The following is a 24,606-nucleotide window of genomic DNA, read 5'->3' on the forward strand; positions in this document are numbered from 1 at the left end:
ACAAAGTAAAGCCAGCCCGCGAGGCTGCAGCCCCAGCTCTTCGCTCAGAGCTGGCCTCGCTGGCCCCAAGCGCCCCCATTGGAACCGCCTTCGGCTCCCTAGCCCCAACCCTTCGCGCTCCCATCCCCGGAGCCCCTGGCCCTGGCCCCGCGGCCACCCTGCGAAGTGCCCTGGCCAACTTTCTGGCCAACTTTCGGGAGACGAAAGTGGGCCCTGAGCAGCGGGGAGCGGGGTCCAGGCCTGCGAGGGTGGTGTGTGGCGGCGCGACCACTCCGGCCGGGCGTCCGCGGCAGGCGGAGGGGCGCCCACGCGCGGCGAAGAGCGGGGTGGGGGATCGCTCTGCCTCAGACCCCGGGTCCCTGGGAGCAGTGCCCGCCGCGGCCGCAGGGCGGCAGCACAGCCTGGTCCGCCCGGTCCTGGGCAGGCACCCCAACCCGGGTCCGAGCCTTGCATCCAAAATCCCGCCACCCGCTGCGGACGCTGCTCGCTGGCCCCACTCGCTCCAGGCGGGGGGCGTCCCGGGCCCCAAGAGCCAGGTTTCGGGCCCGTTGCCCCATCCCTCGTCACCCCTCGGACGTCAGGTGGGCGGCGGTCAGGGTCCCCATGTCCCGCTCGGGCCGCCTCCGCCCCTCCCCCCGCTCGCCGAGGTCTCGGGTCGTCAGGCGCCGCCTTGGGGAGGGGAGGGGGGAGCCTTCCTCTCCGGCGTCCAACCACCCAGGCCTGGAGGCGGCGGGGGTTCCGACAGTCAGTCTCGGCTCAGGCCTCTCACCCACGCGGGGCGCACGGGAGCCCCACGCGCAGCAGCGTCTGGTGAGCGCGGGAGTGGGGGGCCTCCAGAGCGAGCCGCCCTCCCCAGGCCACGACCTCAGAACAGAGATGACAGCTGGTCTCTACCCTTCGCATCCTACGCTCAGCTAGTGGGTGCGCTGGGCGCTGGGCAGGGGAGGCAGGGCTGGCTCCTGCGCACCCACCGCACCCTGCGCTCTTCCCCACCGCCCTCGAGTGGCCCTCGCTGGTTCTGAATGCGAAGATCCGGCCTCTGGAGCGCTTGCCTCCGCCCTTGGCCAGGCCCCCACTAACCAGCTCCCTCCTCTGCCGGTGCGGGTTCCCCTAACGGTGCCCCCACCGCGTTCCTCCCCCCCAGACGCCCCGCTAGCCGCTCCCCGCCTTCCCCGCTACCCCCGTCCTCATTAGCATAGCAGCTGCTCGCCGAGCGGGGACCCGCGCGCAGGAAAGGGCAGAGGCCTCGGGAATGAATGGGGGCCGCGGCTTTGGAGGGGGCGAGAGAAGAAAGACCGACAGACGGACGCGCGGAGGGACGGTCCGACGTACAGCCGAGCAGAAGAATGCGCCCGGCTGAGGGGAGGGAAGTGTTGGGGGCGAACCGGGAGCCTAGGCCGGCAGAGGCGGAGTGGTGGGGGAGGGCGGCCTTCCGAGACCCCGAAGCCCCGGGAGGGGCTGCTCTGGAGGTCTCCGGAGGAGCCGTCGCGGCAGTTCCCAGACATCCCGAGGCCCCTATGGCCCGCGCCCTTACGCCAAAGCCTCAGGCTTTGTTTCCCGGCTGCCCCCGGCGCCAGGCCCCCTTTCCTGTCCTTCAAGGCCCAGGCGGACGCCGGCCTCCCCTCCGCAGCCTCCACTGCGGCATCAGGAGGGTCTTGGCCTCCCTGAGGCCCTGTGCCTGTGTGCACTCGGGTCTGTGCCGCCCAGCGCTTAGCAGCAAGGCCTTTGAGAGACAGAGCCCAGAGGGCAGCCCCCTTTCCTGTCCACCTCCTAACCTGTCTCTTTGGCCCTCGGTTCCTAGTTCTGGCCTCAAAATCCTGCCCTCCCTCTATCCGGCTCTGTCCTGGCCCCAGTGCTGCTGACTCGTCACATCGCTCTTTCTGGCTGACCGTTCTCCTGCATTTCCTGGTCTCTCTCTAGCATCCCTTCCAGCAGTAAACACTGCTTGCGTCCAGCCGAGGTCAGGTCAGAGAGATGGACAGTTGGACAGGAGCGTCCAGCACTCTGGGCTGGGGGAGTGGAGTCAGCCCTGTCCCTGCTCATTTGCTCTGTCACCTTTCTCTGTGGCTGCCACTCCAGGGGTTCCCAGTGGCCCAGCCCCTGCCTGCCAGACCCGTCCACCCCTGATCTCCTTGGTGCCCCTAGGACCCTCACCTGGCCTCTTACAGACACCTGCAGATCCTGGAAGCTAGGCAGAGCCAGTCAACTGCGCCTTCTCTTTCACCCTGGCCACAGAGAGGCTTGAAAAGATGTTCCAAACCCTGTACGCCTGCCTGAGGAGGGGTGGCAGGGACTCCCAGGTGACAGCATTGGCCAACTTGCCACAGTGAGCGCCAACTCCTGTTTGCTGAGCCCCGAGGTCCTGGAGTCAGAAGGAGCCTGCATCCTCCACTCATTTGTCTGTAGCTTTGACCCCACACGGGAAGGACACCCATGGTTTTAGTGTCTGCTGCCTAGGGCCCTGAGTGGCACCTGGAGTCCCTCACTGCCAGCCACCAGCTGGGGGCCCAGGCGAGGGGAGCAGTCTGTGCACAGAACAGCACCTGGGTAGAAGGGCAGCAGAACCCCACCAGGGCTCCCCTGCAAGCTGTGGGGCTGAGCCGGGCCTGGCTTTCTTTTGGGCCAGGGGAGAAAATTGTCTGTGAGCAGCACAAAGCCTTTCTGAGTCAAATGTGTTTTCCGTAAGAGAGGACTTCAGGAGACTGAGTCTCATGTAGTGGCAGCCACATGCCAAGGCAGCGGCCTCAGTGTCCTCACTCCACAGACTGACTGAGAATTTTAAGGGACAGCAACTGGCTGGGACACAGCAAACAACCCCCACCTCAGGTAACACCAAGAACAAGAGCTGCCTGGATTCTTGAGCAGGCTTCCTCCCTCTCCTGTGGTGAGTGTCCTGGTTGGGAAGTGGAGGCATGGTCCCGCACGCCCCCGTGGCCCAGCTGGTGCCCAGGCCTGACTTCACTCCCCATCTCCGGATGCCCCAACCTCCAAGTTCTTGCAGCAACTCTCCCTTCGGGACCAGGCACCCCCAGCACCCTCAGCCCACTCCCCTGAAGGCTCAGGGCAGGCCTTCCTACTTGGCCTGACAGTCCCCGGTGGAGCGTCCCCTGGGGGCTCATTTGTATCAAATATTCCACTCACCAATGTGCCAAGGGCAGAGCTGGCCCCAGTCTAGTGGGCCGGCTGGGGAGCCAGTAGACGCCAGTTTAACCAAATGAAAATACGCATGGAAAACCCTGAGGGCAGAACAGAACAGGAGATGCAAAGAATGCAGGAAGGGCGTCTCTGGGACAAAATGTAGCTGCACCACCTCCTGAGGGGAAGCCGACACCCTCAGGCATCTTGCAGGGGGTCTGAAAGCGGTACAAGATGTTACCTGGTACAGTGAAAACTTCCTCAACTCACTGGCTCTCCCAGTCTCCTCTGGGCAGGCCACGCTCGTTGGGGTGGGCATCCTCCCCTGCAACCCCTCCTGTGCCCGACTCAGGCTTGGGCTCAGAGGCCCTGCACTGTGGTCTGTGCTGGGGGCGACTGCCCAGGCCCGTGCAGGCCTCCTGCTCTCTAGGCACCACCAGAGGCTGGAGCAGAGGGAGGAGCCTTTTGCTTTTACTCATCAGAAGTGAGCAACTCCGATGTTCCCACAATTTAAAAGATGCCCTTTCTGTGCAGCAGGTGGTCCAGCATAAACCCAAAGCAGCTGGGGGGGGGGTGCAGGGAGACAAGAAGGGCCTGACCCCTTCACTAAGACCACTGGCACCTCAGGCCGGCTGGGGGGTGGGGTGGGGAAGAGCGTCAAGCAGAACTTTCCACGCAGAGGCCTCAGCTGCTTTGCCAGGGAGCAGAGGAAACGGTTCTGGACTTTCTCGGGTGCCCACTCCCACGGCTGGAAGAAGGTGGGCGGGCCCTCAGTCCGGTGCGAGACCGGCTGGGGGTCTTCGAGCTGAGGCTGAGCCAGCTTCCCAGGCTCGGTCTTCAGGTGGAAACAAGCCAAGCACTGCGCAGCCATCACTGGCAAACAGCACGTTGCAGCCTGACCCTCTTCCCGGTGCCAAGCCCAAGAAGAACCCACAAACTTTCTTTTTTTAATATAAAAAGATCAATGAAAAATTTATTTATAAATTTTTCACGCTGGGCTACAAGTCTATATCGTACACTCAGGACTGTGCTGCAGACTTCATCCAGTTCGACGTAATCGTACTGGGACCCATACACAGCTTCCATGTGAGCCTAGAAAGTCTTAACATTAATTAACATAATTAAAAAGGTATTTGCATCTAGAAAAAATATACAGAAAAACTCCTTCTGGAGTAGTCTGTGCCTCAGTTTCAATGTCTGCTTGTTTCACTGACATTATCAACATATTCTCCTCACACAGTTTTATAAAAAGCCACAGATGACTGCCCAAATCTGACCAGCCACGCACAAAGGGCCTCCACCCACCTGTGTCCTCAAGTGCTCCCCATTTTTGCACGAAGGGTCAGCAGCACTTCTACCCAGGGGAAGCCTCATTTAAATTTGAATAATTCAGCCTCCCTTTTATTTCTCAGGATCAAAACAACAAGGGGTGTGGGGTTGCATAGAAAATTGGAACCTCGGAGACCAGGAAGGGCGCCTTTCGGGACAGAAAGTGACGCAGAAGCACCGCCTCCATCCCAGGTCCCCGCGTAGCCCCTCCCGGCGGCCCCTCCCCTGTGGCAGGATTTTCGGATTCGAACCGGGTGCTCCAAGCCCCGGGCGGCTGAAGAGGGGCAAAGCGGCCCTTCAGCTCACTCAGCAATTAGCACAAGAGATTCACAGTCTTATAGGTATTTTATAAAAATATAAATATGGGTAAAGTTGCCTTCACAACGCTGGATACAACGCCCTTTAAAATTGGGTTTATAACCAAGATTCGAAATACACCTGAAACTTGGCTTAAAATATGTTAATATTTTATATTCTGTCATAAATGTTATGACAGTTAATCGTGGCAATTCCATTTACTTTTTTTAAAAAAGTGTGCAACCGACTGTTAACTATAATAGAACTCACTAGAAAAGGTCTGATTCCCACCCCCCACCACCCCCCCACCGCCCCGTCACCGCCACACCCGAGCACCCAGGCTCCCGCGGAAGCTTTACAAAACGGCAGGCTTGGGGGATGGTGACCTCTCACCGGAGAAAGGGGCGGGAGGCCCGGGGCTTCCAAAACTCACGCGGATTTGTGTGTGTGTGAGAGAGAAAAGGGGGGAGGGGAGGGAGAGGGGGGAGCGGAGGGGGCGAGAAGCCGGAGGGTGGGAGCAGCACAGGGAAACCGTCAGGCTGGGCGGTATTTTCAGTGCAACCAAGAAATAACAGACTCAAGTTTTTAGTTTTAGGACTAGGGGGGAAAAAAACACCCAAACTGCATCTTCCGCCCAGAATATTGACCACGCACAGTATTTTCCAAACAAAAAAATCAGGCGCACTAGTTTCACCCACAAATACGCACACACGTGATAAATAGTTTAGAAACCCGGGAACAGCAGAGCCTCTCTGCCGCCGCGCGTCGGCCACGGGTCCTTCCACCTTCAGGAGAAAACATTTCGAGCGGAGGATCCGGTGTCTCGGGATTCCGAACTTGCTGGTCGCGAGACTCAGATTTCAAAGGGGCTGGAGCCCGCGCCCCGCCCCCACCCGCACGGCGGCGGCGGGCGGGGCCGTGGGAAGCGCTCCGGCCGGTCCCGGGCGGCCGCGGGGGGCGCCGACCCCGGGCCGCGGGCGGGTGCGGCGCGGCCCCGGTGGGCGCCGACGTGCGCGCCGGACTCTTGATGGCTGCGGGCGCCGAGGGCCGGGCGCACACCGAGGTAGTTGGCGGGAAGGTACAGCAGGGAGGACACGTGGGGGGCCCCGCATGCGGGTCGGGGTCCGAGCCGGCATCACCGGCTGCTGCCCGCGTACTTGGCCTTGGTGATGAGATAGAGCACGATGTCCTGGTGGCCGCCGAAAGCGGCGATGTGCAGCGCGCTCCAGCCGTCGCGGTTGGCCAAGCGGATGTCGGCGCCGAACTTGACCAGCAGCTTCACGAGCTCCAGGTTACCATCGATGACCGACTGGTGCAGCGCCGTCTGGCCCTCGGGCCCGAACGAGTTCACATTGAACTCGCAGTTGGTCATGTTCTGCAGCAGCGACTGCAGCTCCTGCGTGTTGCCTTTACGCACAGCCTCCTGGAAGATGCGCTGCGTCTGCGGCGCCGAGCAGGTGGACAGCTCGGCCTGGCTCATGCTGCCGCCGGGCGCAGGCCGCAGGCCGGGTCGGGGCTCAGCTCGTGTAGCGGCTGCAGCACGGGCCCCCAGCTGCCTCCAGGCGCACCTCGGTGCATGGAGGGCGCGGCGCCCCCGGGCCCCGCACGCCGCCCCTGGGCGCTCCAGGCGCTGGGGGCCGGGGGCCGCCGCCGCGGGACCCCCGCCACATCCAGCTGCGCCCGGCGGGCGGGCGACGGGGGCAGGAGCTGCGCTCGCGGGGCCGGCCGGGCCCGGGCGGCGGCGCCGCGCTCTCCCGGTCCTTGCTCGCTCGGACTGCGGCTCCCACGCGGGCCCCACACGCCTCCCCACGCACAGCTGCACTCACACGCCCGCCGCGCCGGGGCGCCTTTTACCTCCTTTATATTTGCATAACAATAGGGCGTCCGTGACGCGCGCGCCGGCAGCCCGCTGATTGGAAGGCACCGGCGTGGGGGCGGGGCCGGGGCGGGGCGTGTCCCGGGGCGTGTCCGGCGGGGCGCGCCGCACGGCAGGGGGCGCTGGTCGCCGGCCTCGCGGGGCGAGGAGCCAGGTGGCCGTTGTGGGGTACGCGTCTCCGCTGTAGTCCCACCCACTCTCACTCTGGCCACCCGGGAAATTCCAGGCTCTCTGCGCGGACAGAACAGGCCTGGCCCCGGGCCGAGCACGACCCCGAGGGGACCCAACGGCGGCCTCCCCTGGGTGGGACTTTGCGGGCATCTGAGACCCCGGGGAGGAGGTAGGGGAAGAGTAGAGACCTGGGGTATCTCTCCGCGATCCCAGAGCACCGGCCCTGGAGCCCCAGCTCCCCGGGCACTCGCGGTGACGAGAGCCCCGCAGCCCGGGCCAGCGGGACCCCTTTCCACGAGGGTGGCAGCCTGGCCAGCAGCTCGGGCGTGTGGCCTCAGCCACGCGAGGCCCTCTCTCGCTAAGACGGCGCTCCGGCCGGCGCGGCTCGCCCCGAGTTTGCGCCCGAACCTGACTGGCATGAGGGGCCAGACCCTGTTTCAGCCCTGCCCTGAGGAAGAAGCTGATCTCTAGACGAGGAGGCCCAAGACTGGGGGCAGTTTGGCCGGAAGCTCCTCAGTGGGGGGGCAGTCGCGGGGATCTGGGGCCTGCCCCCTCCCCTGGGTCCCCCGTCAGCACTCACGGGACAGGTCAGGTATGGCTAGGTGAGCAGCCCCAGGTAAGGCGCCACGCTGCTCTGAAAGGGAGCTCTGACATGACTCATTTCCAAACAGTCAAGGCACTTTTTATTGACACTCTAACACTGCCGCCAAATTTCCTCATTAGGATTTTACAGTTTATAGCCCCGATGTGGTCTCTGGAAATTAAGGAGGAATGACTCTCAAAGCAGGAGGCCCGGGGCAGTGGAGCTGCAGCCAGTCTGGAATTCCTTCAAAGGCCGGCTGGGAATTCCCGGGGGTGGGGAGGCAGCTCTGCACCTCAGCTGGGGAGACCACCCTGCCAGGCCTTGTTTGAGGACCCGCTCCTGTGGGTGTCTGCCCTGTGTCCCCCAGGCCTCGAGACCCACGCCTGTGCCGCCACCTTGCTCCGTGACCTGGAAGGGGTCAGAGCCAAACCATTGGTAAAACTGGGCAAGACCTCAGACCTGATCCTGTCTGACTCCCCTGGGGTCCTTCTGGTGGCCAGGGCTGCCTGAGTCCCACGCTTTGATCTTCCTGAGGCCGGTGGTCCAGCCACTCTGCTCAGACCTTCCCCAGGAGCTCCCCACTATGCAGGTGGGTAAGCCTGGGGCTGAGCAGACGGAATCCCCCAGCCCAGGCCCTGTGCTGGGCCTGGCCGTGGGAGTGACCTGGGTGTCTGCTGCTGTTGGGAGCCCCTCTGCCTTGCTTATACCGTGGGGACATGTCCCTGGGCCTAGTAAGGGGGACTGGGATCAGGGGCTGCTGAACTCTGGCCATCCTGGGGGGGGGGGCCTGACCATCCCCACCCCCTGGCTTGCCTCCCCAGCACCAGAGACAAGGCATCCTGGGCTCTGTCCACCCAGGCCCATGTTCACCTCTGGACGAGGACCCTCAGAGTGGGGAGGTGTGACACTGTGTAGGGCCATGACCCGCTGGGCACACGCCACTCTGCTGCCCCCGCTGCTCTAGAACAGCATGGCGGGGACGGCGCTCGTTCTGAGAGCATGTCCGGGGCCGGGAGCTCCTTCTGGTCACATCTATGTTTTCTGTGTGCCTGCCGAGGCCCGGCTGTGCCCAGGGCCGTTCCCAGAAGGTGATGGGTTTACAGACCAGCCCCGGCCCAGGTGGGCCGAGGCCCCCTGGCCTGAGGGAGAGCATCTGGAGACCCTGTGGGCCCCGGAGCAGCGCCTGGAGAAAAGTCCCATTGACACCCGTGGCCAGCATCAGGGAGGACAGACAAAGGGGCCCTGTGAGCTCAGTGTGGGAACGTGAGGCCGCCACCTCGGGCATGAAGTCCCAGCTCAGTGCCTCCGCCAGGGACAGTGTGGCCAAAATGGCCATGGAGCCTAGCCTGAGGTTGCTGCCCGCCCTACCCAGGGTTCAGAGTGTGGGTCAGACAGGTGTAGCCCAGCCTGCCACTTGAGCCCCCCACCCCCACTGCTGATCTGTGGGGCTGGGGTGATGGCCACACTCTATGGGGAACCAGTGGGAGACCCACCACGGCCTGAGGGTGATTTGCTCAGGGTGACTCTGGTCCACACCCCATGTCCCTGGAGCTGCCCCATCAAGGACAAGACAGGGAGAGGGGCCTGTGGGGCACTGGCTCCCAGCAAGCACTTCCTAAATATTTGTTGAAGGACATGTCCAAAAGGAGGACATTTGTTCCAAATGCCTTGCGGGGAAGGGGAGGAGCCCATGAGTGCCAGGCCCTGCCCTGGGACTCGGAGAAGCCCTTCTGTGTCTGTGGCAGTCCTTGGTGGTGGTGTCACCTCCACAAACAGGCAAGAAGTTCACTGGCTCTGAAAGAGAAGCCTCAACCTGGGATCTGAGAGGACAGACCCAACTCTGCCCACAAGGCTAGACCTCTGCCCTGCACCTGGGAGCTGGCACAGGGGTGCCGCCCTGGAAGGGTGGGATGGAGTCCGGAGTTGGAGAGGGCTCACTCCTCCCCCTGGGGGTGCTTTTCTGTTCGAGGCTCAGAGCAGTGGGCGGTGGGAGATGTCCTGGGACCTGGGCTGGGGAGGTCTGGGTGGCGCGGTCAGTAAGGACAGCACGGAAGGGGCGGCTGGCCGGAGCTGGGCTGAGGCCTGTGGCCACCTTAAAGCACTCAGCAGGGGAGGGAGGGTGAGCGGGCAGGCGGGCAGTGGGGGCGGGGCTTCCAGCTAATTCATTAAAATGTGTCGGGGAGCGTGGGAAAGAGGAGAGTGTTTCTTCCCAGCAGCCCAGACACCTGGTAGAAGGGCCCAGAGAGGACAGAGATCAAATAACAAACACTCAGCCCCGGGCCAGCGGCGGCCTGAGCAAGGAAGGACGCCCGGCAGGAACTGCAGCAGACAATCGCTGTGGCGGCTCCTGCCTGCCCGGCTGGCTGCTCAGGGCACGGCCTGGCACCGGGGCCACAGCCCTCCCTGTCGGCCTCGTGTCTGACCCCTAGCCCAGGAAGGGGCCTAAGGCAGGCATGGGGCGAGAAGGCGCTTCCCCGTAGCTCAGGACCCAGGGTGGGGGCTGGGGCCAGGGGTGCGGTGCCACAGAGACAGGGTGGGCTGGCAGTGAGCCTGTGAGCCCTGGAGGGACACAGCCAGTCTGGGCAGCAGAGGGGTGGGGAGGCGGGAAGGCAGGCTGGACGGTATAGCCGTGGCGTAAGGACCACACCTAGAGCGGGTCCCAGTCAGCTGTCCTCCTCTCTCTAGAGGGTCACGCAGGGCTGAAGAGCAGAGCAGGGCTGGGGCCAGACCTGCCTGGAGGGACCAGAAGGACACACAGTCCCATCCCACGTCTCCCTGAGCCTGTGGTCCTGGCCTGTCTGTCTGTCGAAGGCCAGCCACAGCCCAGGGGCCTCGGGTCAGAGCAGTCTCAAGGCTGCAGCTGGGGCTGGCACCGCCAGCCCCTTCCTCTTAAACTTACGGTGGAAGGAGTGTGGTCGGGCTGCCTCCCCAGGACAGGATGTGGGGCCGGAGGTCCTGCTCCTGGAGGCAGCACCCCAGCCGCAAAAGGATCCCCGCTCCGTCGGCTGGGATCTGGCTTTCCCACTCACCTTAGCACCCTTGCCTGCCCCTTGGGCTCAGCAGTGACCTCAGGGTGGCGGAAGGCCAGGGTGGCAGAGCTGGCCCCTCCCCCGTGCCTTCTCCCCTGAGCTGGCCCTCCAAGCCTCCGCGCCTCCTCTCTCCATCTGTGGAGCGACGCCCTGGTCCAGCTGGCTCTGGGGCTGCTGGGAGCTGAGTGAGTCCACACCTGGCACACAGCAGGGGCCCTGAAGGACAGGAGCCCACCCGCATGCTCTTCAGGCCTGACCCCTCACTGGGGCGGCACCCCTGGGGGGCTCAGAGGCAATGGTGTCATCCTTGGTGGGGTCAGGAACACAGGGATGGGGCAGAGGCTGGCACGGCACTGCCTGTCTCCCCTGGGCCAGCCAATACACCCCGCCCTGGGGAGAGGTGGCACCCCCGCCCCGCCACTGGCCCCTAGGCCCCCGCCACCCCATGGCTTCCGCCTGGTTCCTCGGCAGAATCTGAGCTGGTTTCCGCTCCAGGCGGGAACAGGAAAGGGATGTGAGCCAGGGTGGGTGCGCACTCCTGGGGGAGAGCCAGGAGGAGGCCAGTGAGGGCAAGACGTGGTCTGGGCTCAGGTCCCCTGCTGGCAGGAGCCCCCCTCTGGGCACCTGCCCCGCGCTCCACCTGGCGCCAGCCCGTGGGCCCTCTGCAAGTCAGCAGTGGGTTTGAGCCTGGGTCTCCCCCTGGGTGGGAGATGCGGTGCACAAGTGTCCAAGGCTCTCCCACATGGCTGTGATCGCTGGTTTCTGTCACAAGAGGAGACCACGCAGCCCTGGCTCGGGGGCAAGGGGAAGATTGGTCACGCCCTGGCCAGCAAAGGGGCCAGGGCAGCGGACTAGGGGTTGCAGGCCTCCCCTCAGACTGTCCTCCTCCCGCACCCAGCCAGGCTGGGGCCTGTTCCTCAGGAAGGGCCCCAGAATCCGCCATCCGCGCTCCCTGCAGTTGGAGTCCCAGGAGGCCCCCAGGGCCAGCCTGGCTGGGGCCCCAGGACCTGCCGTCCTTCCTGGCCTGGAGGTCTGGCCCGTGTCTTTAGAAGGCTGGGGGGTGTGGTGTGGTGGAGAAGGGCAGCACGCACCGCCACAGAAAAGTGGGTGGACCACCCAGCCTGAGGGGGCCTGTCTACCCCTACCCCACCCTACCGGCCCGCTGAGCTCCAGCAGACTTGGGGAGACACCTCAGGCCAGCCCTCGGGCCTCTGTCCAGGCCGTTTCCTCCTGCAGGCACGCCCTTCCCACCTCTCGGCTGCCTCATGGCCGAGCACCAGGCAGTTCCTGGCTCAGGGTCCGAGCGTCCTGACCTCAGAACGTTGTGTTCGCGGACAGCTGTGAGGGGCTGACAGTGCTCAGGTGTGTGCAGTGAGCGGTGGACGGAGGACGGCCACAGCTACAGCCTGCGCAGCTGTTCCGCTTTTATTGTCGCCGCGGCCCAGGGTGGTGCCGGCCCTGGGTCCTGGGGTCCAGTCCTCAGCCCTCAGTCGGAGCTGCCAGCTGGGCCGGGAGCTTGGCCTGGCTCGCGGGAGCCGGGGGCACCTTCCAGGACCTCTTGGAAGTGCGCGGCGACTCGGCCCAGGTGGGAGCCCTCCCAGAAGACTTTGCCGCAGCCGGTGCAGCAGTAGAAGTGCCGCAGCGCCCGCCGCTGCAGCACGCCCGCCGGCACCCCCGCCAACTGCAGCCGCGTGCCGTTGCCCAGCGTGGCTGGGGCGCGGCTCCGCAGGTCCGCCTCCTCCAGCCAGCGGCACGGCGGGTCGTAGGTGCCGCACCCGGGGGCCTCCTCTGGGGCTGAGCCTGGACCGGTGGAAGCAGGCGCCCTGAGTCCCTACCCTACTCTCCAGGGTCTCCTCCCTGAGTTTCCCTGACCACTCAGCCCCCTGCCTCGTCCTGCCCAGGGGCCTCTGGTTCACCGGTTACTGACTCCTCTCTCTTCTAAGCCTTCCCTGGCACTGCCTCCCACCATCCCACCTAGGGCCCAGGGACCAACCCCTCAGCGTGGTCCCCTCCGTCCCATCTTGCATTGGGCCAGGTGCCAGGGCCCCGTGTGTCCTTGGTGGGTGGTCCCAGGGCTCACCTGTCTCCCGTTCATCCTCATTTTGGGTGGTCTTGTCGCCTGTCAATCAAGGACGTCAGGGTCTGTCCTAAGGATCGGCTGGCAGCCCCAGCGCCCACAGGGTAACTTGAAGTATCCAGCCTCTCCCACACCCCCAGCAGAGAGGGCAAAGGGCAGGGGGCCAAGAAGCTTTGGTGCCAGTCCAGTCCGCTCCCATGGGAACTCACACCTTGGGACATTCTTGGGGCTCAAAGGTCCTTGGGAAACATGTTCTGGGCACAAGATCTGCCGATGAGGGCACTTGGGGGCCTGAAAACTAGCAGGCAGGGCAAGGCGTGGGCGGCCCATCCGTGGCGATGAGCAGATAAGCCCACTGCCAAGGAGCCTGTTTTGCAACCACCAGCAGCCGGGCTGTCAGGCAGGGGTCCAAGGAACCCACTGGAGCTCAAGGTGCCAGGAGTGACCCCAGGAGGCAGCCTCCTTCTAACTGCGTTTGAGTCCCACCCCACTGAGGGCCCAGAGTGACGGCCAGGGAGATGGCCCAAGGGGCCAGTGGGGGGCTGAGGCAGCGCGGGCGGCCAGCAGGTGGGAGAGGTGACCCCAGACCCCCTGACCCTTGTAATTTGCTTGGTAAACATTTCTCCGCAGATGGCTCCGAATTACGCAGCCAGGGTCTGAATGGATGAGGCCCCCCCCTAGCCTGGTTGCCTCCTTGGAGCCCAGTGAGGCCGTAACCTCCATCTGGCCTCCTGGCCTCACCCCAACATGTCTGGCCCTGGCTTTTACCTGGCGGCCCCCAAGACAGCTCGCCAGGGTGCTGCCCAGCACAAGTGTGGGCCCCTGGGTGGGCTGCTGGGGGCTCGGGGCTGGAGCCTGGCGGCTCTGCCCCTCCCCTCCCAGGCCTCAAGCATGTTACGAGCACGTTGTGGAGAGCTGAGAGATGCCCAGGGCTAGACACTGACCGTTATGGCAGGTCACTCACGGCGTGGGTGGCCCCTGCTCTGGCCCCAAACCTCAGAAAGAGAGGGGGGAAGGACCGAAGCAGCCCAGTGGGATGGCAGCATCCTGGAGAGACACCAGCTGTGCAGAGGGACATGAAGATGCCCTGGCCTCGGACTGCCCCAAGGTCCCCTTCCACCCACCCCATCCTGCCTCCACTGAGGGAAACTGAGGCTGGGTTGCTGAATAGGACCTGCCTTGGTGAGGGCGGACACCTGGGCTGGCCCTTCCTTCCTATTTGCCCAGGCTCATCTGTGTTCAGATCACTTGGCAAGGGCCAGTGGTGCCCGGGCACACACGTATGTGCTCTGCGTGTGCATGTGCATACACGTGGGCTCGGGCACGCATGTGTCTTTACGGGCAAGGTATGCATGGACAAGTGTGTGCATGTGCACTCCCTGTGTGGGGCAGGGTGACTGGTGTCTAAGCAGGGTCCACTGGCGAGAAAGCGGTGGACACTATCCCAGACGGGTTCTGAGTGCCTGAGCTTCCTGGTCCCCTGGGCCAGTGGCCTGTGCACCGAACGGAGAGGAGCAGAGGCCACGGGCCCCGATCCTGGCTGTGAACCCTGTCTTTCCACCACTGCCCCCAGCTGGCACCTCCCTGTCCATCCCTGTAGGTTAGCCCTGGGAGCACCTAGCAGCTGGGCCACTGTCCATAGACCCCACGAAGCTCACACCTGAGTGAGGCACACTCACCTGTACTGCTGGGGCCTTCTGGGTGGCTGCCAAGCCACACAAGCTGCTTCATCATGTCCTTGGAGACTTTCAGGTACTGGTCACAGTTACAGGCCTAGGGACAGAGAAGGTGCTGAGGCTGGGAGAGGCTCTCTCTTTCCCTCCACCCCCCAGCCCTGTACTACTTCCAGCTCTGGGTCTGCCCAAGGGGTTTCACAGAGGCAAATGACAGCCCTTCCTCTCCTTGCAGTACCATGGGGCACACCACCTCCTGGGAGCCCTCCCTGACTGCACTGGCTCCTAGTGGGCCCTGGGTGGCCTCTTCCAGCTCCTAAGACCCTGCAGGAATCTGCCATCACCCAGGCTGTCCTCTCGAACCCCAGAGCCAGGCCTGGGCTCCCTGGACAGCTCAACGCAGTGGGGGATGCAGGGCCCAGCATCACAGGGTTAGGGTGGGCAGCCCTACAGCTGCTCCGACTCCTCAGCCAGGGGCAAGCCAGGCGATTTCAGTGTCCACGTTTCTCAGTGATGCCTGGTATCTGCCCTACCTCAGGAGCTGGCACTGTCTGGCCCCTGCTGGGCACCAGCTGTGTCAGGGGTTAGAAGTAAAGCCACCTTTGCTTCTGGGCAGGGTCCTCGTCTAGGACAGGCAATGAGCCCCTGCAGGGAGCTCAGCTCAGCCCCACTGACCTGACTGTCCCTGGGTGCTGGGCTTGTGGGGCCACCGCAGGGCTGCTCCCTGATGTCACTGCCTGGCAGGGTGATGGGTCTGGACCCAGGATTCCCAGGGCGAGGCAGGGAGGGCTTGTCAGGAGAGTGGGAGGGACTAGGCTCCCAGGCAGGTACACGCAGGTACCCATGGAGACAAACACCCTGCTGTGGGAGGTGGTGAGCTGGTCCACACAGAGGAGGGGCCACGATCTATGCTCATGTGATCGCCCTGGCCCCCTCCTCACCTGGGGGCTCTGGGCTGGGTCATAGGCAGTGGCCCCAGGCCCCTGGAGCCACAGGGGCTCCTGTCCTGCCCCCACATGCCCTCGTCCCATGGAAGCTTGCTTTATCTGTGGCCTTACTGCTCTGCCGCCAGCATCACAGCCCATGGGGCATGGGTGAGGAGGGCAGGGCCCCTCTGTTGGGAGGCTGGGGGACGAGGCTGATTCTCAGGCAGGACCCTCCCTAGGGTCTCTCTGGGGAGCCGCCCCTCCCCCAGCCAGACTCTGGGCTGGCCTCTGGCACAGGGAGACCGCTGTGGGCCCTGCCATCCTGATCACAGGTCCAGGGGGCTCCTGGGGCAGGAGTGTGGGCAGAGCCCTGGCCGCAGGTCAGGCCGTGGTCACTCCAGGTCCAGCTAGGGAAGAGCTTAAAACAGACAGGCAGTTTAGCCTCTGGCCACTGCCCTCAGCCAAGTGCCTCAGAGGCCCGTGCTCCCCTGTCCAGAGGGGACAGCACCAGCAGGTGTAGGAGAGACGGCTAGGGTAGCGAGGAAGAGGGTGGGGTGGGGTCCTGTGCAAGGGGTCTGCAAGCCTTCCAGGACTGGCGGTAAGCGCGCCTGGGCGGGGCCTCCAGCTCATGCTGAGTCACCACACGCTGTCCGCAAAGGCCTGGCCCCACCCTCGGGAACCACCGGTGCTCGTTTTCCCACGGCTGCTGCCCACTGTTGGGCCTTGCTGTCACCCCAGTAGGGCCCTGGGAGGCCCTGCCCCCACCCCCACTCCTGGCTGGAAAAGCCGGTTCCGGGCCACCCGCCCGCCCTCTGCCTGTGGCCCCCGTCTGTAGGAGGGCTCGGCACCCAGGGCCTCCCTGTCCAGCAACCCTTGCCCGACTACCTGCTGCGGGGTGGACAACGGCCACCCTTCCAGGGTGGCTGCGGCCCTGGCCTCGTGGGGCTCACGGAGAGAACAAGCCTCCTCTGGGCTCACTGCCCACCCACCGGAGGGCCCTCCCCGACCCAGCAGGATGGAGCCTGTGCGCCTCCAGCATGGAGAAGGGGCTTCCAAGAAGCTGAGCACCTTGCTCACAGTCGCACTCTAGGCTGGCCACGACCCCAAGCCAGGGCTCCCACCCTTCCTGCCTCCAGCTAAGGGGGTGTGGGCAGGTGGTGTCAGCCCTGCCCACTCGCTGCAGGGGATGTGCAGACCCCTGTCCTCGATGCCAGCTCATCTGGGCAGAGACCAGCAGAGGGCCGTGGGTGCCCTGGACAGGCTGGACGGTGCGGCCTGGTAGGTGCCGCCCAGTCTCTGCACCCCCATCTAGCCTGGAAGCCTGAGGGGAGGGCGGGCCTCCACCCCAAGAGCCTGGCAGGGTGGGAGGGGCCAGGTAGGTTGGGGGAGGAGGAGCTGGGAAGGTTCCTGGCTTCCCTGTCCCAGGGGTCCGCCTGCCTGCCTGGTTCCCACGGCTTCCGAGGCTGCTTGGAGCCAACACCCACCGTGCCGCCCGGACTCAGGGCATGACTGGGGACTGCCTGGGGCAGGGGCACGAGCCCAAGACGAGAGGCTGCATCCCAGGACTGGGTGGCTGGCAAGGAGTGGCCCAGGGGGCTGATGGTGGCCATTGACCCAAAGCCAGGCAGGCCAGACCTGGTGGTCCCTCCTCTGCAGCCCCTCCTCCCTCCAGGCCCAAGGAAGACGGGAAAGGGCTGCTGTGGCCACTTCCCTGGCAGGTGCACCCAGCCCCTGCCTGGGCTTCGTGGTGTGTGAGGAGTGGCCAGGACAGGCACCTGGGACACTTGTCCTTTCCTCTGAGGCTGAGACTTGGCGGGGCGCGGCGGGAGGGCCGTGAGGGGTCCCTTCCCAGGTGCTAGGAGCCACGCTCATGAGCTGGCCTGCTCTCAGCTCCCAGTCCAGGAATCCCAGTCACACCCGCCCAGGGGAGTGACTGCAGCCAGGAGTCAGAGCTGAGCGAGAAGCAGGGTCACGGCGTCTGCCCTGAACCGCTGTCCCCAGACACATCTGTGCTCCCGCCTGTCCTGGATGCGCACTCGCTGCAGCCCATGGTTTGGGGTGTCTGCTGTGCCGACAGAGGACAGCTGGTGCACAGTGAGGAGACGGCTGTGACAGGCAGGACCTGGCCAGGGTCAGGAACGTGGTGGGACACTCTCACCCAGGGCCCACTGGCCCTCCCAAGGCTGAGCGCTGCAGAGTGCCACCTGGCTCAGGACTGTTGGCTGCCTACAAACAGCTTGGGGCCCCCAACAGCCCTGGGCCTCACCGAGTAGGGGTCTGCGGGAGAGGGGAGAGTGGAAGGTGAGCCACACCGGTTCCACTAGGGCACCAGGCGTGAGAGAGAAGCAGTGCTCCCAAGGGGGCAGGGCAGCCGGAAGTGGCCTTTCCAGGCCGGGAGCCTAGTGAGGGGCCCACTCCCGAGGAAGACGGGGCTCCCTGCCCAGCCCGCAGACAGGCCGGTAACCAGCCGCCTCCTCCAAACCCCTCTCTCCCGGCCCAGCAGGAACCAGGCCCAGGGCGGGCGACGTGAAGCTCGGTCCATCTGGTGCCCAGCGCCTGGGAGACCTGTTCTGGGATTTCTGACCCCACAGGCGGGGAGGACGGGGGCTTGGGCTGAGAAGCTATGGCACATTCTAGAATAATGGACCATTTCGTTCTCACTTAGAGCAAGTTTACAGCAACGCATATAAAGGCAGAAAAAAATAAATAAACATCGCTCCCTTACACCACTAGGCGACAAAAGCCAGCATGGGGTCAAGGGTTTCCGGCACCTTCCCCACACACCACACGTGGCGAGGGCCTCCAAACCCTGATCCTCGTGTCAGAGGAGCGGGGACACAGTGGACCTCAGCTTCAGGACCTCGGCGTCACTGTTCCCAGGACACTTGCCCATTTGGTCCCCACCAAGCACCACCCCGCACTGTCCTCACTTGTGGTCCTGAGACTGGTGGGTCCAGGAGGCCTCCTCCAGCAGGCGTGTGTGACCCCCTAAGAGCTTGCCCAACAAATGGTGCCGGGTGCAGGGACAAAGGGCTAGTATGAAAGGCCCCTGGCCTGAGGAGCTGGCCTGACACCTCGCTGGATGGGGCAGGATGGCCTGGAGGAAGCAATTAGGCACTGCCCTGGGTCTGCTCCACACCTCACTCTCCCACGCTGTCCCACAGCACTTTGAGGGGCCCTGAGCCATCTGCCCCCAGAGTGCCAGGGCAGGGCCACAAATCTCCAAGACAAGCTGGCCTGGCCCACAAAAGCCCTGTTGGCCCCAGTACTGCAGCACCCCCTTCACAGCTGGCCCATGGGGGCGATGGTGGGCACTTGTGGGGTGCACCACCTAGTCCGACGGCCAGGCCCCAGGACCTCAGGGAGGTGTGTGGTTAGGGTGATGCCTGCACGGGAAGGCTTTAAAACCCCAGATCATGCTCCTCTGCCCCCAGGAGACAGGTTTTCGGCTCCAGCCAGTGGCTTCTGCCCTCACTACCCAACACCTAGGAGGGTGGCCCTGCAGGGACCTCGCTCTGTGCCCACTCCGCCCACAGGCCCAGCCCCTCCCCCACCCGCCGTCCTCCCCTCCCCTCTGCGGGACCACAATGTCTCTGCAGACAGAGTCAGGGAGGGGCCAAGGGTGGTGAAGCCCGCAGTGTGTGAGGGGCCCCAGGGGCCCCGAAAGGGCCAGGTCAGGGCACACGTGTGTGAGACCGGCATTCTGCGGGGTGTGTCTTGTGAGCACCCAAGTCCTCGGGGTGCAAGAGTGCCCTGAGCACCAGTCAGGGGAGTGAACACGGGGTGCGTATGACGGCGTGTGTCGGGGCCTGTGTGATGGCGTGTCGGGTGAGAGCACGGGGCTGGTGTGTGATTTCCACGCTCCCCAGAGCAGCCTGCAGCACTTCACACGGTGCAGGGTAGGAGGCGCACTTGCGGTGGGAGGAGTCTGACAGGGTGGTTCACCCCTCCAAGCAGATGGGGAAGGGACAGTGGCATTTGGGACAATGGGAGAAAAACCATGTCTTAGTGCCCTGGACAGAAAGGCAAACACGGTATCCAGGATGCAGCACGGGTGACACAGGGCCTGGATGAGAGGTACTGCCTGTCCAGGGTCACCCCAGCCAGGACACATGGGAAGGTCTGAGCCCCTTCTCTCAGGTGCAGGCCTGAGCCTTGGGAAGTGGCTGCAAACAGAATAGGTGGGCGGGCCTCCCACTCAGCGGCCACTCCCCACCCTGCAGGCCTGGTTCTCTCAAGCCCTCACCCCCTTCCTCTTCCAGCCGTGCCAGCCACAGGCCAGGGCCCACTTAGGACCAGGAATTGCAGATCCCACTGTGTGGGGGCAGTGGGGCTGACAGCCGAGCTCAGGCTAAGGCCTGTCAGGCTGAGACCCCACTATCCAGCTCACCAGAATGGGTCAGGGCTGATGTCCACTGAGGCAGCCAGAAGGGTGTGAGCCATGGGGCCTGGACAAGTGGCCAAGTCCTCCCAGCCTTCATTGCGGACTCTGACTCAGAACAGTCACAGCCCTCCCCACAACCCGCTGCCACAGGGCCCAGAGAGAACATGGGCCAAACTGTGAACTTCAGATAAAGCCGGGATACTGCTCTTAAGTTCACATCTAGCAGGGGTCTGTCCTTGCATTTGCCAAGTCCAGCACCGAGACTTCCCAGGTGGTTAGGAGGAACAGAGGCAGCGAGAGAGGCCTGCACAGAAGGCCCCAGAACCTGCTCGCATGTCAGGGAGACCCCAATGAGTAGTCAGTGCTCACTGTCCCCAGCACAGGGTAGGCATGGCCAGGAACCCATAGGTGAGGCGAGGGGCTGGGTAACCACATGCCCTGGGTTAAGTCAGGTGGAATCTGGGCCAGGTGATGCCCTCTGGACTCAGGCCCTGGGGTGGTTCCCCACGCCTCTTCAGCCCCCTCAGTGCCTCCCCCAGGACACCCACTGAATCCCACTCCAGCAACCCCTCCTCAGCCCCCAGTTATCCCACTAGGGAGTATTCTCCTCTGTCCCCATCTCCACATGGCGCACCCTCCTAGGTGGCACAGGCACCTCCCCTCCCCCGTGGCCCCTGAGCACCCCACTAGGAGCACATAACACCCTCCCTCGAGCACCCCCAGGCGGCACACAGTCCCCTCTAGGGGAGGGGGGGTGCCCAGCACGCCCCGTACGCAGCATAAACCCGTGTCCCCTCCCCCACCCAACGCCGCCCCCAGGCGGCACACGGCCCCTCCCGGTGGTCCCCAAGCACCCCCGCCCCAGGTGGCATATACCCCCTCCCACCGTCCCCGAGGAGCCCGGGAGGCGCCCCCTTCACGGGGCTGCGGGGCACCCCCAGCACGGCAGGCGCGGGCCGTTCCCAGACGGGGGAGGGGCGCGGGCCGTGAGAACCTCCGGCGGCGGGCGCGTGGGAAAGCGGGAGGAGGGGCGGCGCGGAGGGCGGGGCGCGCCTGGGAACGGCCCCCGCCCCCGCCGGCCTTTGAAAGGGCCACTCAGGGCGCCCGGCCCAGATTCAAAAGCAAACGGCCGCCCGCCCGCCAGCCTTCCCGCGCCGGCGGGGCCAAAGGGGGACGGCGAGGCGGGGCGGGGCACCCCCGCCGCCCAGGGCCTTGGGGGAGGAAGGCCGGGCGCCAGCCGGTGGAGAGGGGTGGCAGGCTGATGAAGTTGGGGAGGGGCCCACACGGTGCAGGGCCCAGGGGTGGCCCTGGTTGTCCCCCCTCCCGCAGACAAGTGGAGCCGGGCCCTCAGACAGCAGGTGGCAGGCCCTGCACCCAAGTCCTGCAGCCTTGGGTCTGTCACCCACTCATGACAGGTCTGCACAAGCGGCCAGGGGGACAGTTCCTGCCCCCGTGTTCTCAGCCCAGGGAGAGAGGATCCCCAAAGAACTCCTCCAAAGGGTGGTGGTGTCATCCCAGGGCTGGGCTGGAGGCCTGGAGGCCTTCCTGGAAGAAGTGCAATCTAAACTGGGGCTTGGTGGAGAAAGTGGATGCTCAGGTGCTGCAGAAGCTGAGGTGTGGTGCAGGGCCAGGTGAGGTCAGGGAAGGCTGGTGTGGACAGCGGGCTGGCAGGAGTGGGGGCCTGGGTGTGAGGCTGAGCACAGGGGCAGGGGTCCTTCTCCTTCCTGCCCCCTCCCAGGGCCAGAGTCAGGCCATGCAGGAGAGGCCCACCCTTCCACTGCCACCTGCACCTCACAGTCCGTTTGCCAAGATGGGGGGAGGAAGTCACAGTCCCTGCCTGAGCCCAACTCCCCCACTTCTTGGAGGGACCCCCACAGTGCACCCTCCCCAGCCCACTCCCCCAGCTCCACGGAGGAGAGCAGGGCTCCTTCTCCTGAGGCCCCTCCCTGCCCCTGGCTGGCCCGGGATACACCCAGGCTCCATCCTGCCCAGGTCAACGCCCCACCAGCCACACTGCACCCCTGTGGACACCTTGTCTCCCCTTGGAGACCTTCGGAGTCTACACTTGTACCAACTATTCAACAGTGGACTCTCAGCAGAACTCCAGCCCCAGTGGGCCTACTCAGGGTGGTGGGTGGGCGCTGAGCAGGGCTGCTTGGGAGGGGGTGGGAAGGGGATGCCCCCCACACCCCAGCTGGTCTTACTCTGTGCAACTGGGGAGGGAAGTGGCCTGGTGGGAGTGGAGGTGACACATCTGTCCCACTGTCTGCCCTCTCACAGGGTACCCCACTACACTGGCCAACTCTCCAAAGATCACCATGCTGTTAGGACACGGACAGAACAGGCACTATCTGGCAGACCCTACTCTGTCACTCTGAGGACCCTCCCCAGACCCAGTCCACGGCCGCCAAGCCTGTCCTGCCTCCTCCATCCAGGGCTGAGTGGACAGTGGGTCCTGCAGAAGTCAGGACTGTTCTCCTGAGCCGGGCCCCCTCCACCTCTGCCTTGGGGGCAGGTGTTCCAAAGGAAGAGGCCTGGCCCCTGTCAGATACAAGCCAGGCCCCTGGGCCCATCATCCCTGCCACAGGCCCCCTCCTCGGGGCTGGGGGGCAGGCACTGTCCTGGGAAGGCTGCTCCGTCTGCGTACAAGCAGCTGTGGCTGCCTGTGAACACAGCGGCCGGGCTGCCGCCAACAGAACTTTCCCTATGGATGCTGAAGTCTGACTTTCACATGATTTAGCTGGCGATTTAGCCCTCAGGCTGCGATGTGCTGACATCTGGTCTTCCCAACCTCCAGCTAACTCCAACCCTGGCCGCGGGGACATCGGCCCCCTGCAGACTGTGATAGGATGCCCTGCCCCACCCACCCCTCGCCCGCCGGGAGGCAGGTCACCAAGCTTCTGCCCGCCTGCCCGCCCTGTTTCTGTAGAGCCCCTTGAGTGGCAGGTTTAGAGCTGGCCTTTGATGCATCTCTTCAGTGGTTCCTGATGGCTCTGTGGCTGTGGCGTCAGGGAGCAGGACTGTGACATCGGCCAGCGGAGGCTCGGAGCAGAGGGATGGAAGGCCCTGGGCTTTGTGTTTTGGGCAGCAGGGTCCTCTTGTCACCCAAGGTGTCTTAACTGACCACAGGCCTTTGAGGACAGTGCTGAGGTTGCCCATGTGGGCACTCGCACTCCCAGAGGCCTGTCCTCTCTTTGGCTGCACCAGCTCCACCGCAGGCCCATGTCACACTGGACTGACTGGCTTGGGGCCAGCATCTTGGCTGTGGTTTGCCTGCCCAGGCCACCAATGTCCACCTGCACCCTGCGTGTCTGTGCACGCACATCTCTGCTGCCATCCCACCCTGCACTGTGGCTGGTCCAGGCTGTAGGCCTGTCCTCTGTCGGGTGAGTCCGTGCCCTCTGAGCCCTGACTTGAATCATGTCCACCCTTTTTAAAACTGAATATCCGTCTACATCCAAGGGGTAGCGTCAGAGAAGCCTCGTCCTTGGGGGGCCCCAGACTCTTAATGGTAGCACCTTTTTGAAGCACACGGTCAAGACGAGGGTCCTGAGAGTAGTGGCGTGGACTGCCAGGTCCTGGGCACCCTCCACACAGACACAGAAGGAGAAAGGAGCTGGGTGCCTGGTGTGAGCTGGGCTGAGGGCTCACCCCCGAACTCCCCAGGCACTGACCAGCAGGCCTTCCAGCCCAGGCAGCTCCCAGGGCCTTATCACATGTCTCGGACAACATGGGGATCCTACGTGGGGCAGGCAGTGCTGGCTGACTGCCAGGCGGCCACATCCAGCAGCGGCCCTGCCTCAGTGTGACAGCTGCGAGTGTGGCTGCAACGCGGCTGAGGACCCTTCCTGAAGAAGCAGGGGTCGGATGGATCAGGGCCGCCAGGAGCGGGAGTCCCTAGGCCAGTGGGGTCCAGGCCCTCAGTCCCCCAGGAGTCATCTGGTGGGAACCGAGGTTGGGCTCCAGCTGAGACCTAGCGCTTCTCTGGAGGTGGGGTGGGCAGAGAGGGAGGCCCTGCAGGCTGTGGGGCAGGCCTCACAGGGTGATCACTGGGGCGGGGAGGTTCTGCTGAGCTTGCCAATGGAGCCGTCACCCCAGCTGGCGTCCTGAGTCTCGGGGCACGCTGGGCCCCAACCCCTGACAAATGCTGCCCGGTGGCTGCCACTGCCTTAAGGCCTGTGACCACTCCCAGCCCATCCACTTCCAGAGGCCCTGTGGCCAGTATTCTCCCCACCACCCCCCCGCAGCCTCAGGAGCCAGGCCTGGGGTCTCCCCTGCGCAGGGTGGGGGCCACTCCTCCCGCAGCCTTTGTGCCTGCGTGACCCCGGGGGCACCGAGTGTGGGAACGGGGCTGGGGGCCGCCAAGCACAAAGGCCGGGGAGGGGCGGGGTCAGTGGCCGCTTTGCCTCTTCCTGTCTGTCCCTACGCCTGCAGTTGGTCATCAGGGTAGAGGGAGGGTCTCCATGCCCGGGCACCCCTGCTGGACCCTGGGCCTGAGCTCCAGGGCCCCCACCACTGCAGGCCCCCAAGTTGTGGGTGTGGGCACTGGGGGCAGCTGACCAGAAGTCCCACTCACAGCCTCAGGTCCCAGGGCCCTCTGCTTGCACCCATTCCTGTGCCAGAGATCAGCCTGGTGGCACTCACCTCTCTGCCAGGGCCCCTTCCCAGCCCTGGGGTCACTCGTCCCCAGGCCCAGCCTCCCATAACTGCAGACTCCTCCTGCCCAGCCCTCTCCCCCAGGGACCCCTCAGCCGCCTCTGTGAGAGCCCCCCCCACAGTAGCCTCCCCTCCCGGTGCCCACTTCCGGGGGCCGACGTCACTGACCCTCAGCAGGGGCCACAGCCCACTCCCCACGACAGCAAGGAGACTAGAGGGACAGCAGAGTAGACATTATGCTTGCCCAGGTCTGGGTCCCTGCTTAGACTTCTTTTTAACTCAGACTTCTTTGATAAAACATTTTCCCACAGTGGACGGCACTGGGCACGTCCTCTTGGCAGATGTTCCTGATGGGCAATCCCATACCCAGGTCACCAGCTTCAGGGGTCACGACCCTGCCCCCAAGAGAGACTTGCTGCCCCCAACTGCCGGGCCCCTGGGGCGGGCGGGCGGGCAGCCCTCTCCCTGCC

At 64.5% G+C, this 24,606-nt stretch overlaps 2 protein-coding genes across 24 annotated transcripts in view; both read right to left on the reverse strand.

Moving 5' to 3' along the window:
• Positions 1-4,073: 4,073 nt before the first annotated feature.
• NRARP (NOTCH regulated ankyrin repeat protein) lies at positions 4,074-6,567 on the reverse strand. Its single transcript, XM_074362844.1, has one exon. The coding sequence runs from the start codon at positions 6,239-6,241 to the stop codon at positions 5,897-5,899; it is 345 nt and encodes a 114-aa protein (XP_074218945.1). The 5' UTR covers positions 6,242-6,567; the 3' UTR covers positions 4,074-5,896.
• Positions 6,568-7,465: 898 nt separating this feature from the next.
• EXD3 (exonuclease 3'-5' domain containing 3) overlaps positions 7,466-24,606 on the reverse strand; it is a 74,109-nt gene continuing 56,968 nt past the window's right edge. For 19 of the 23 annotated variants that reach the window (XM_074362793.1, XM_074362792.1, XM_074362791.1 and 16 more), the window contains 3 exons: positions 14,177-14,270; positions 12,501-12,539; positions 11,828-12,220 (listed from right to left, as the gene is read on the reverse strand). In XM_074362793.1, coding sequence (XP_074218894.1) covers positions 11,907-12,220; positions 12,501-12,539; positions 14,177-14,270 — 447 coding nt within the window. In that variant the 3' untranslated portion in view covers positions 11,828-11,906. The other 4 variants (XM_074362805.1, XM_074362799.1, XM_074362794.1 and 1 more) reach the window with 3 other exon arrangements.

Source organism: Camelus bactrianus, chromosome 4 (genome assembly GCF_048773025.1).
Source record: "Camelus bactrianus isolate YW-2024 breed Bactrian camel chromosome 4, ASM4877302v1, whole genome shotgun sequence".
NCBI classification, from domain to species: Eukaryota; Metazoa; Chordata; class Mammalia; order Artiodactyla; family Camelidae; genus Camelus; species Camelus bactrianus.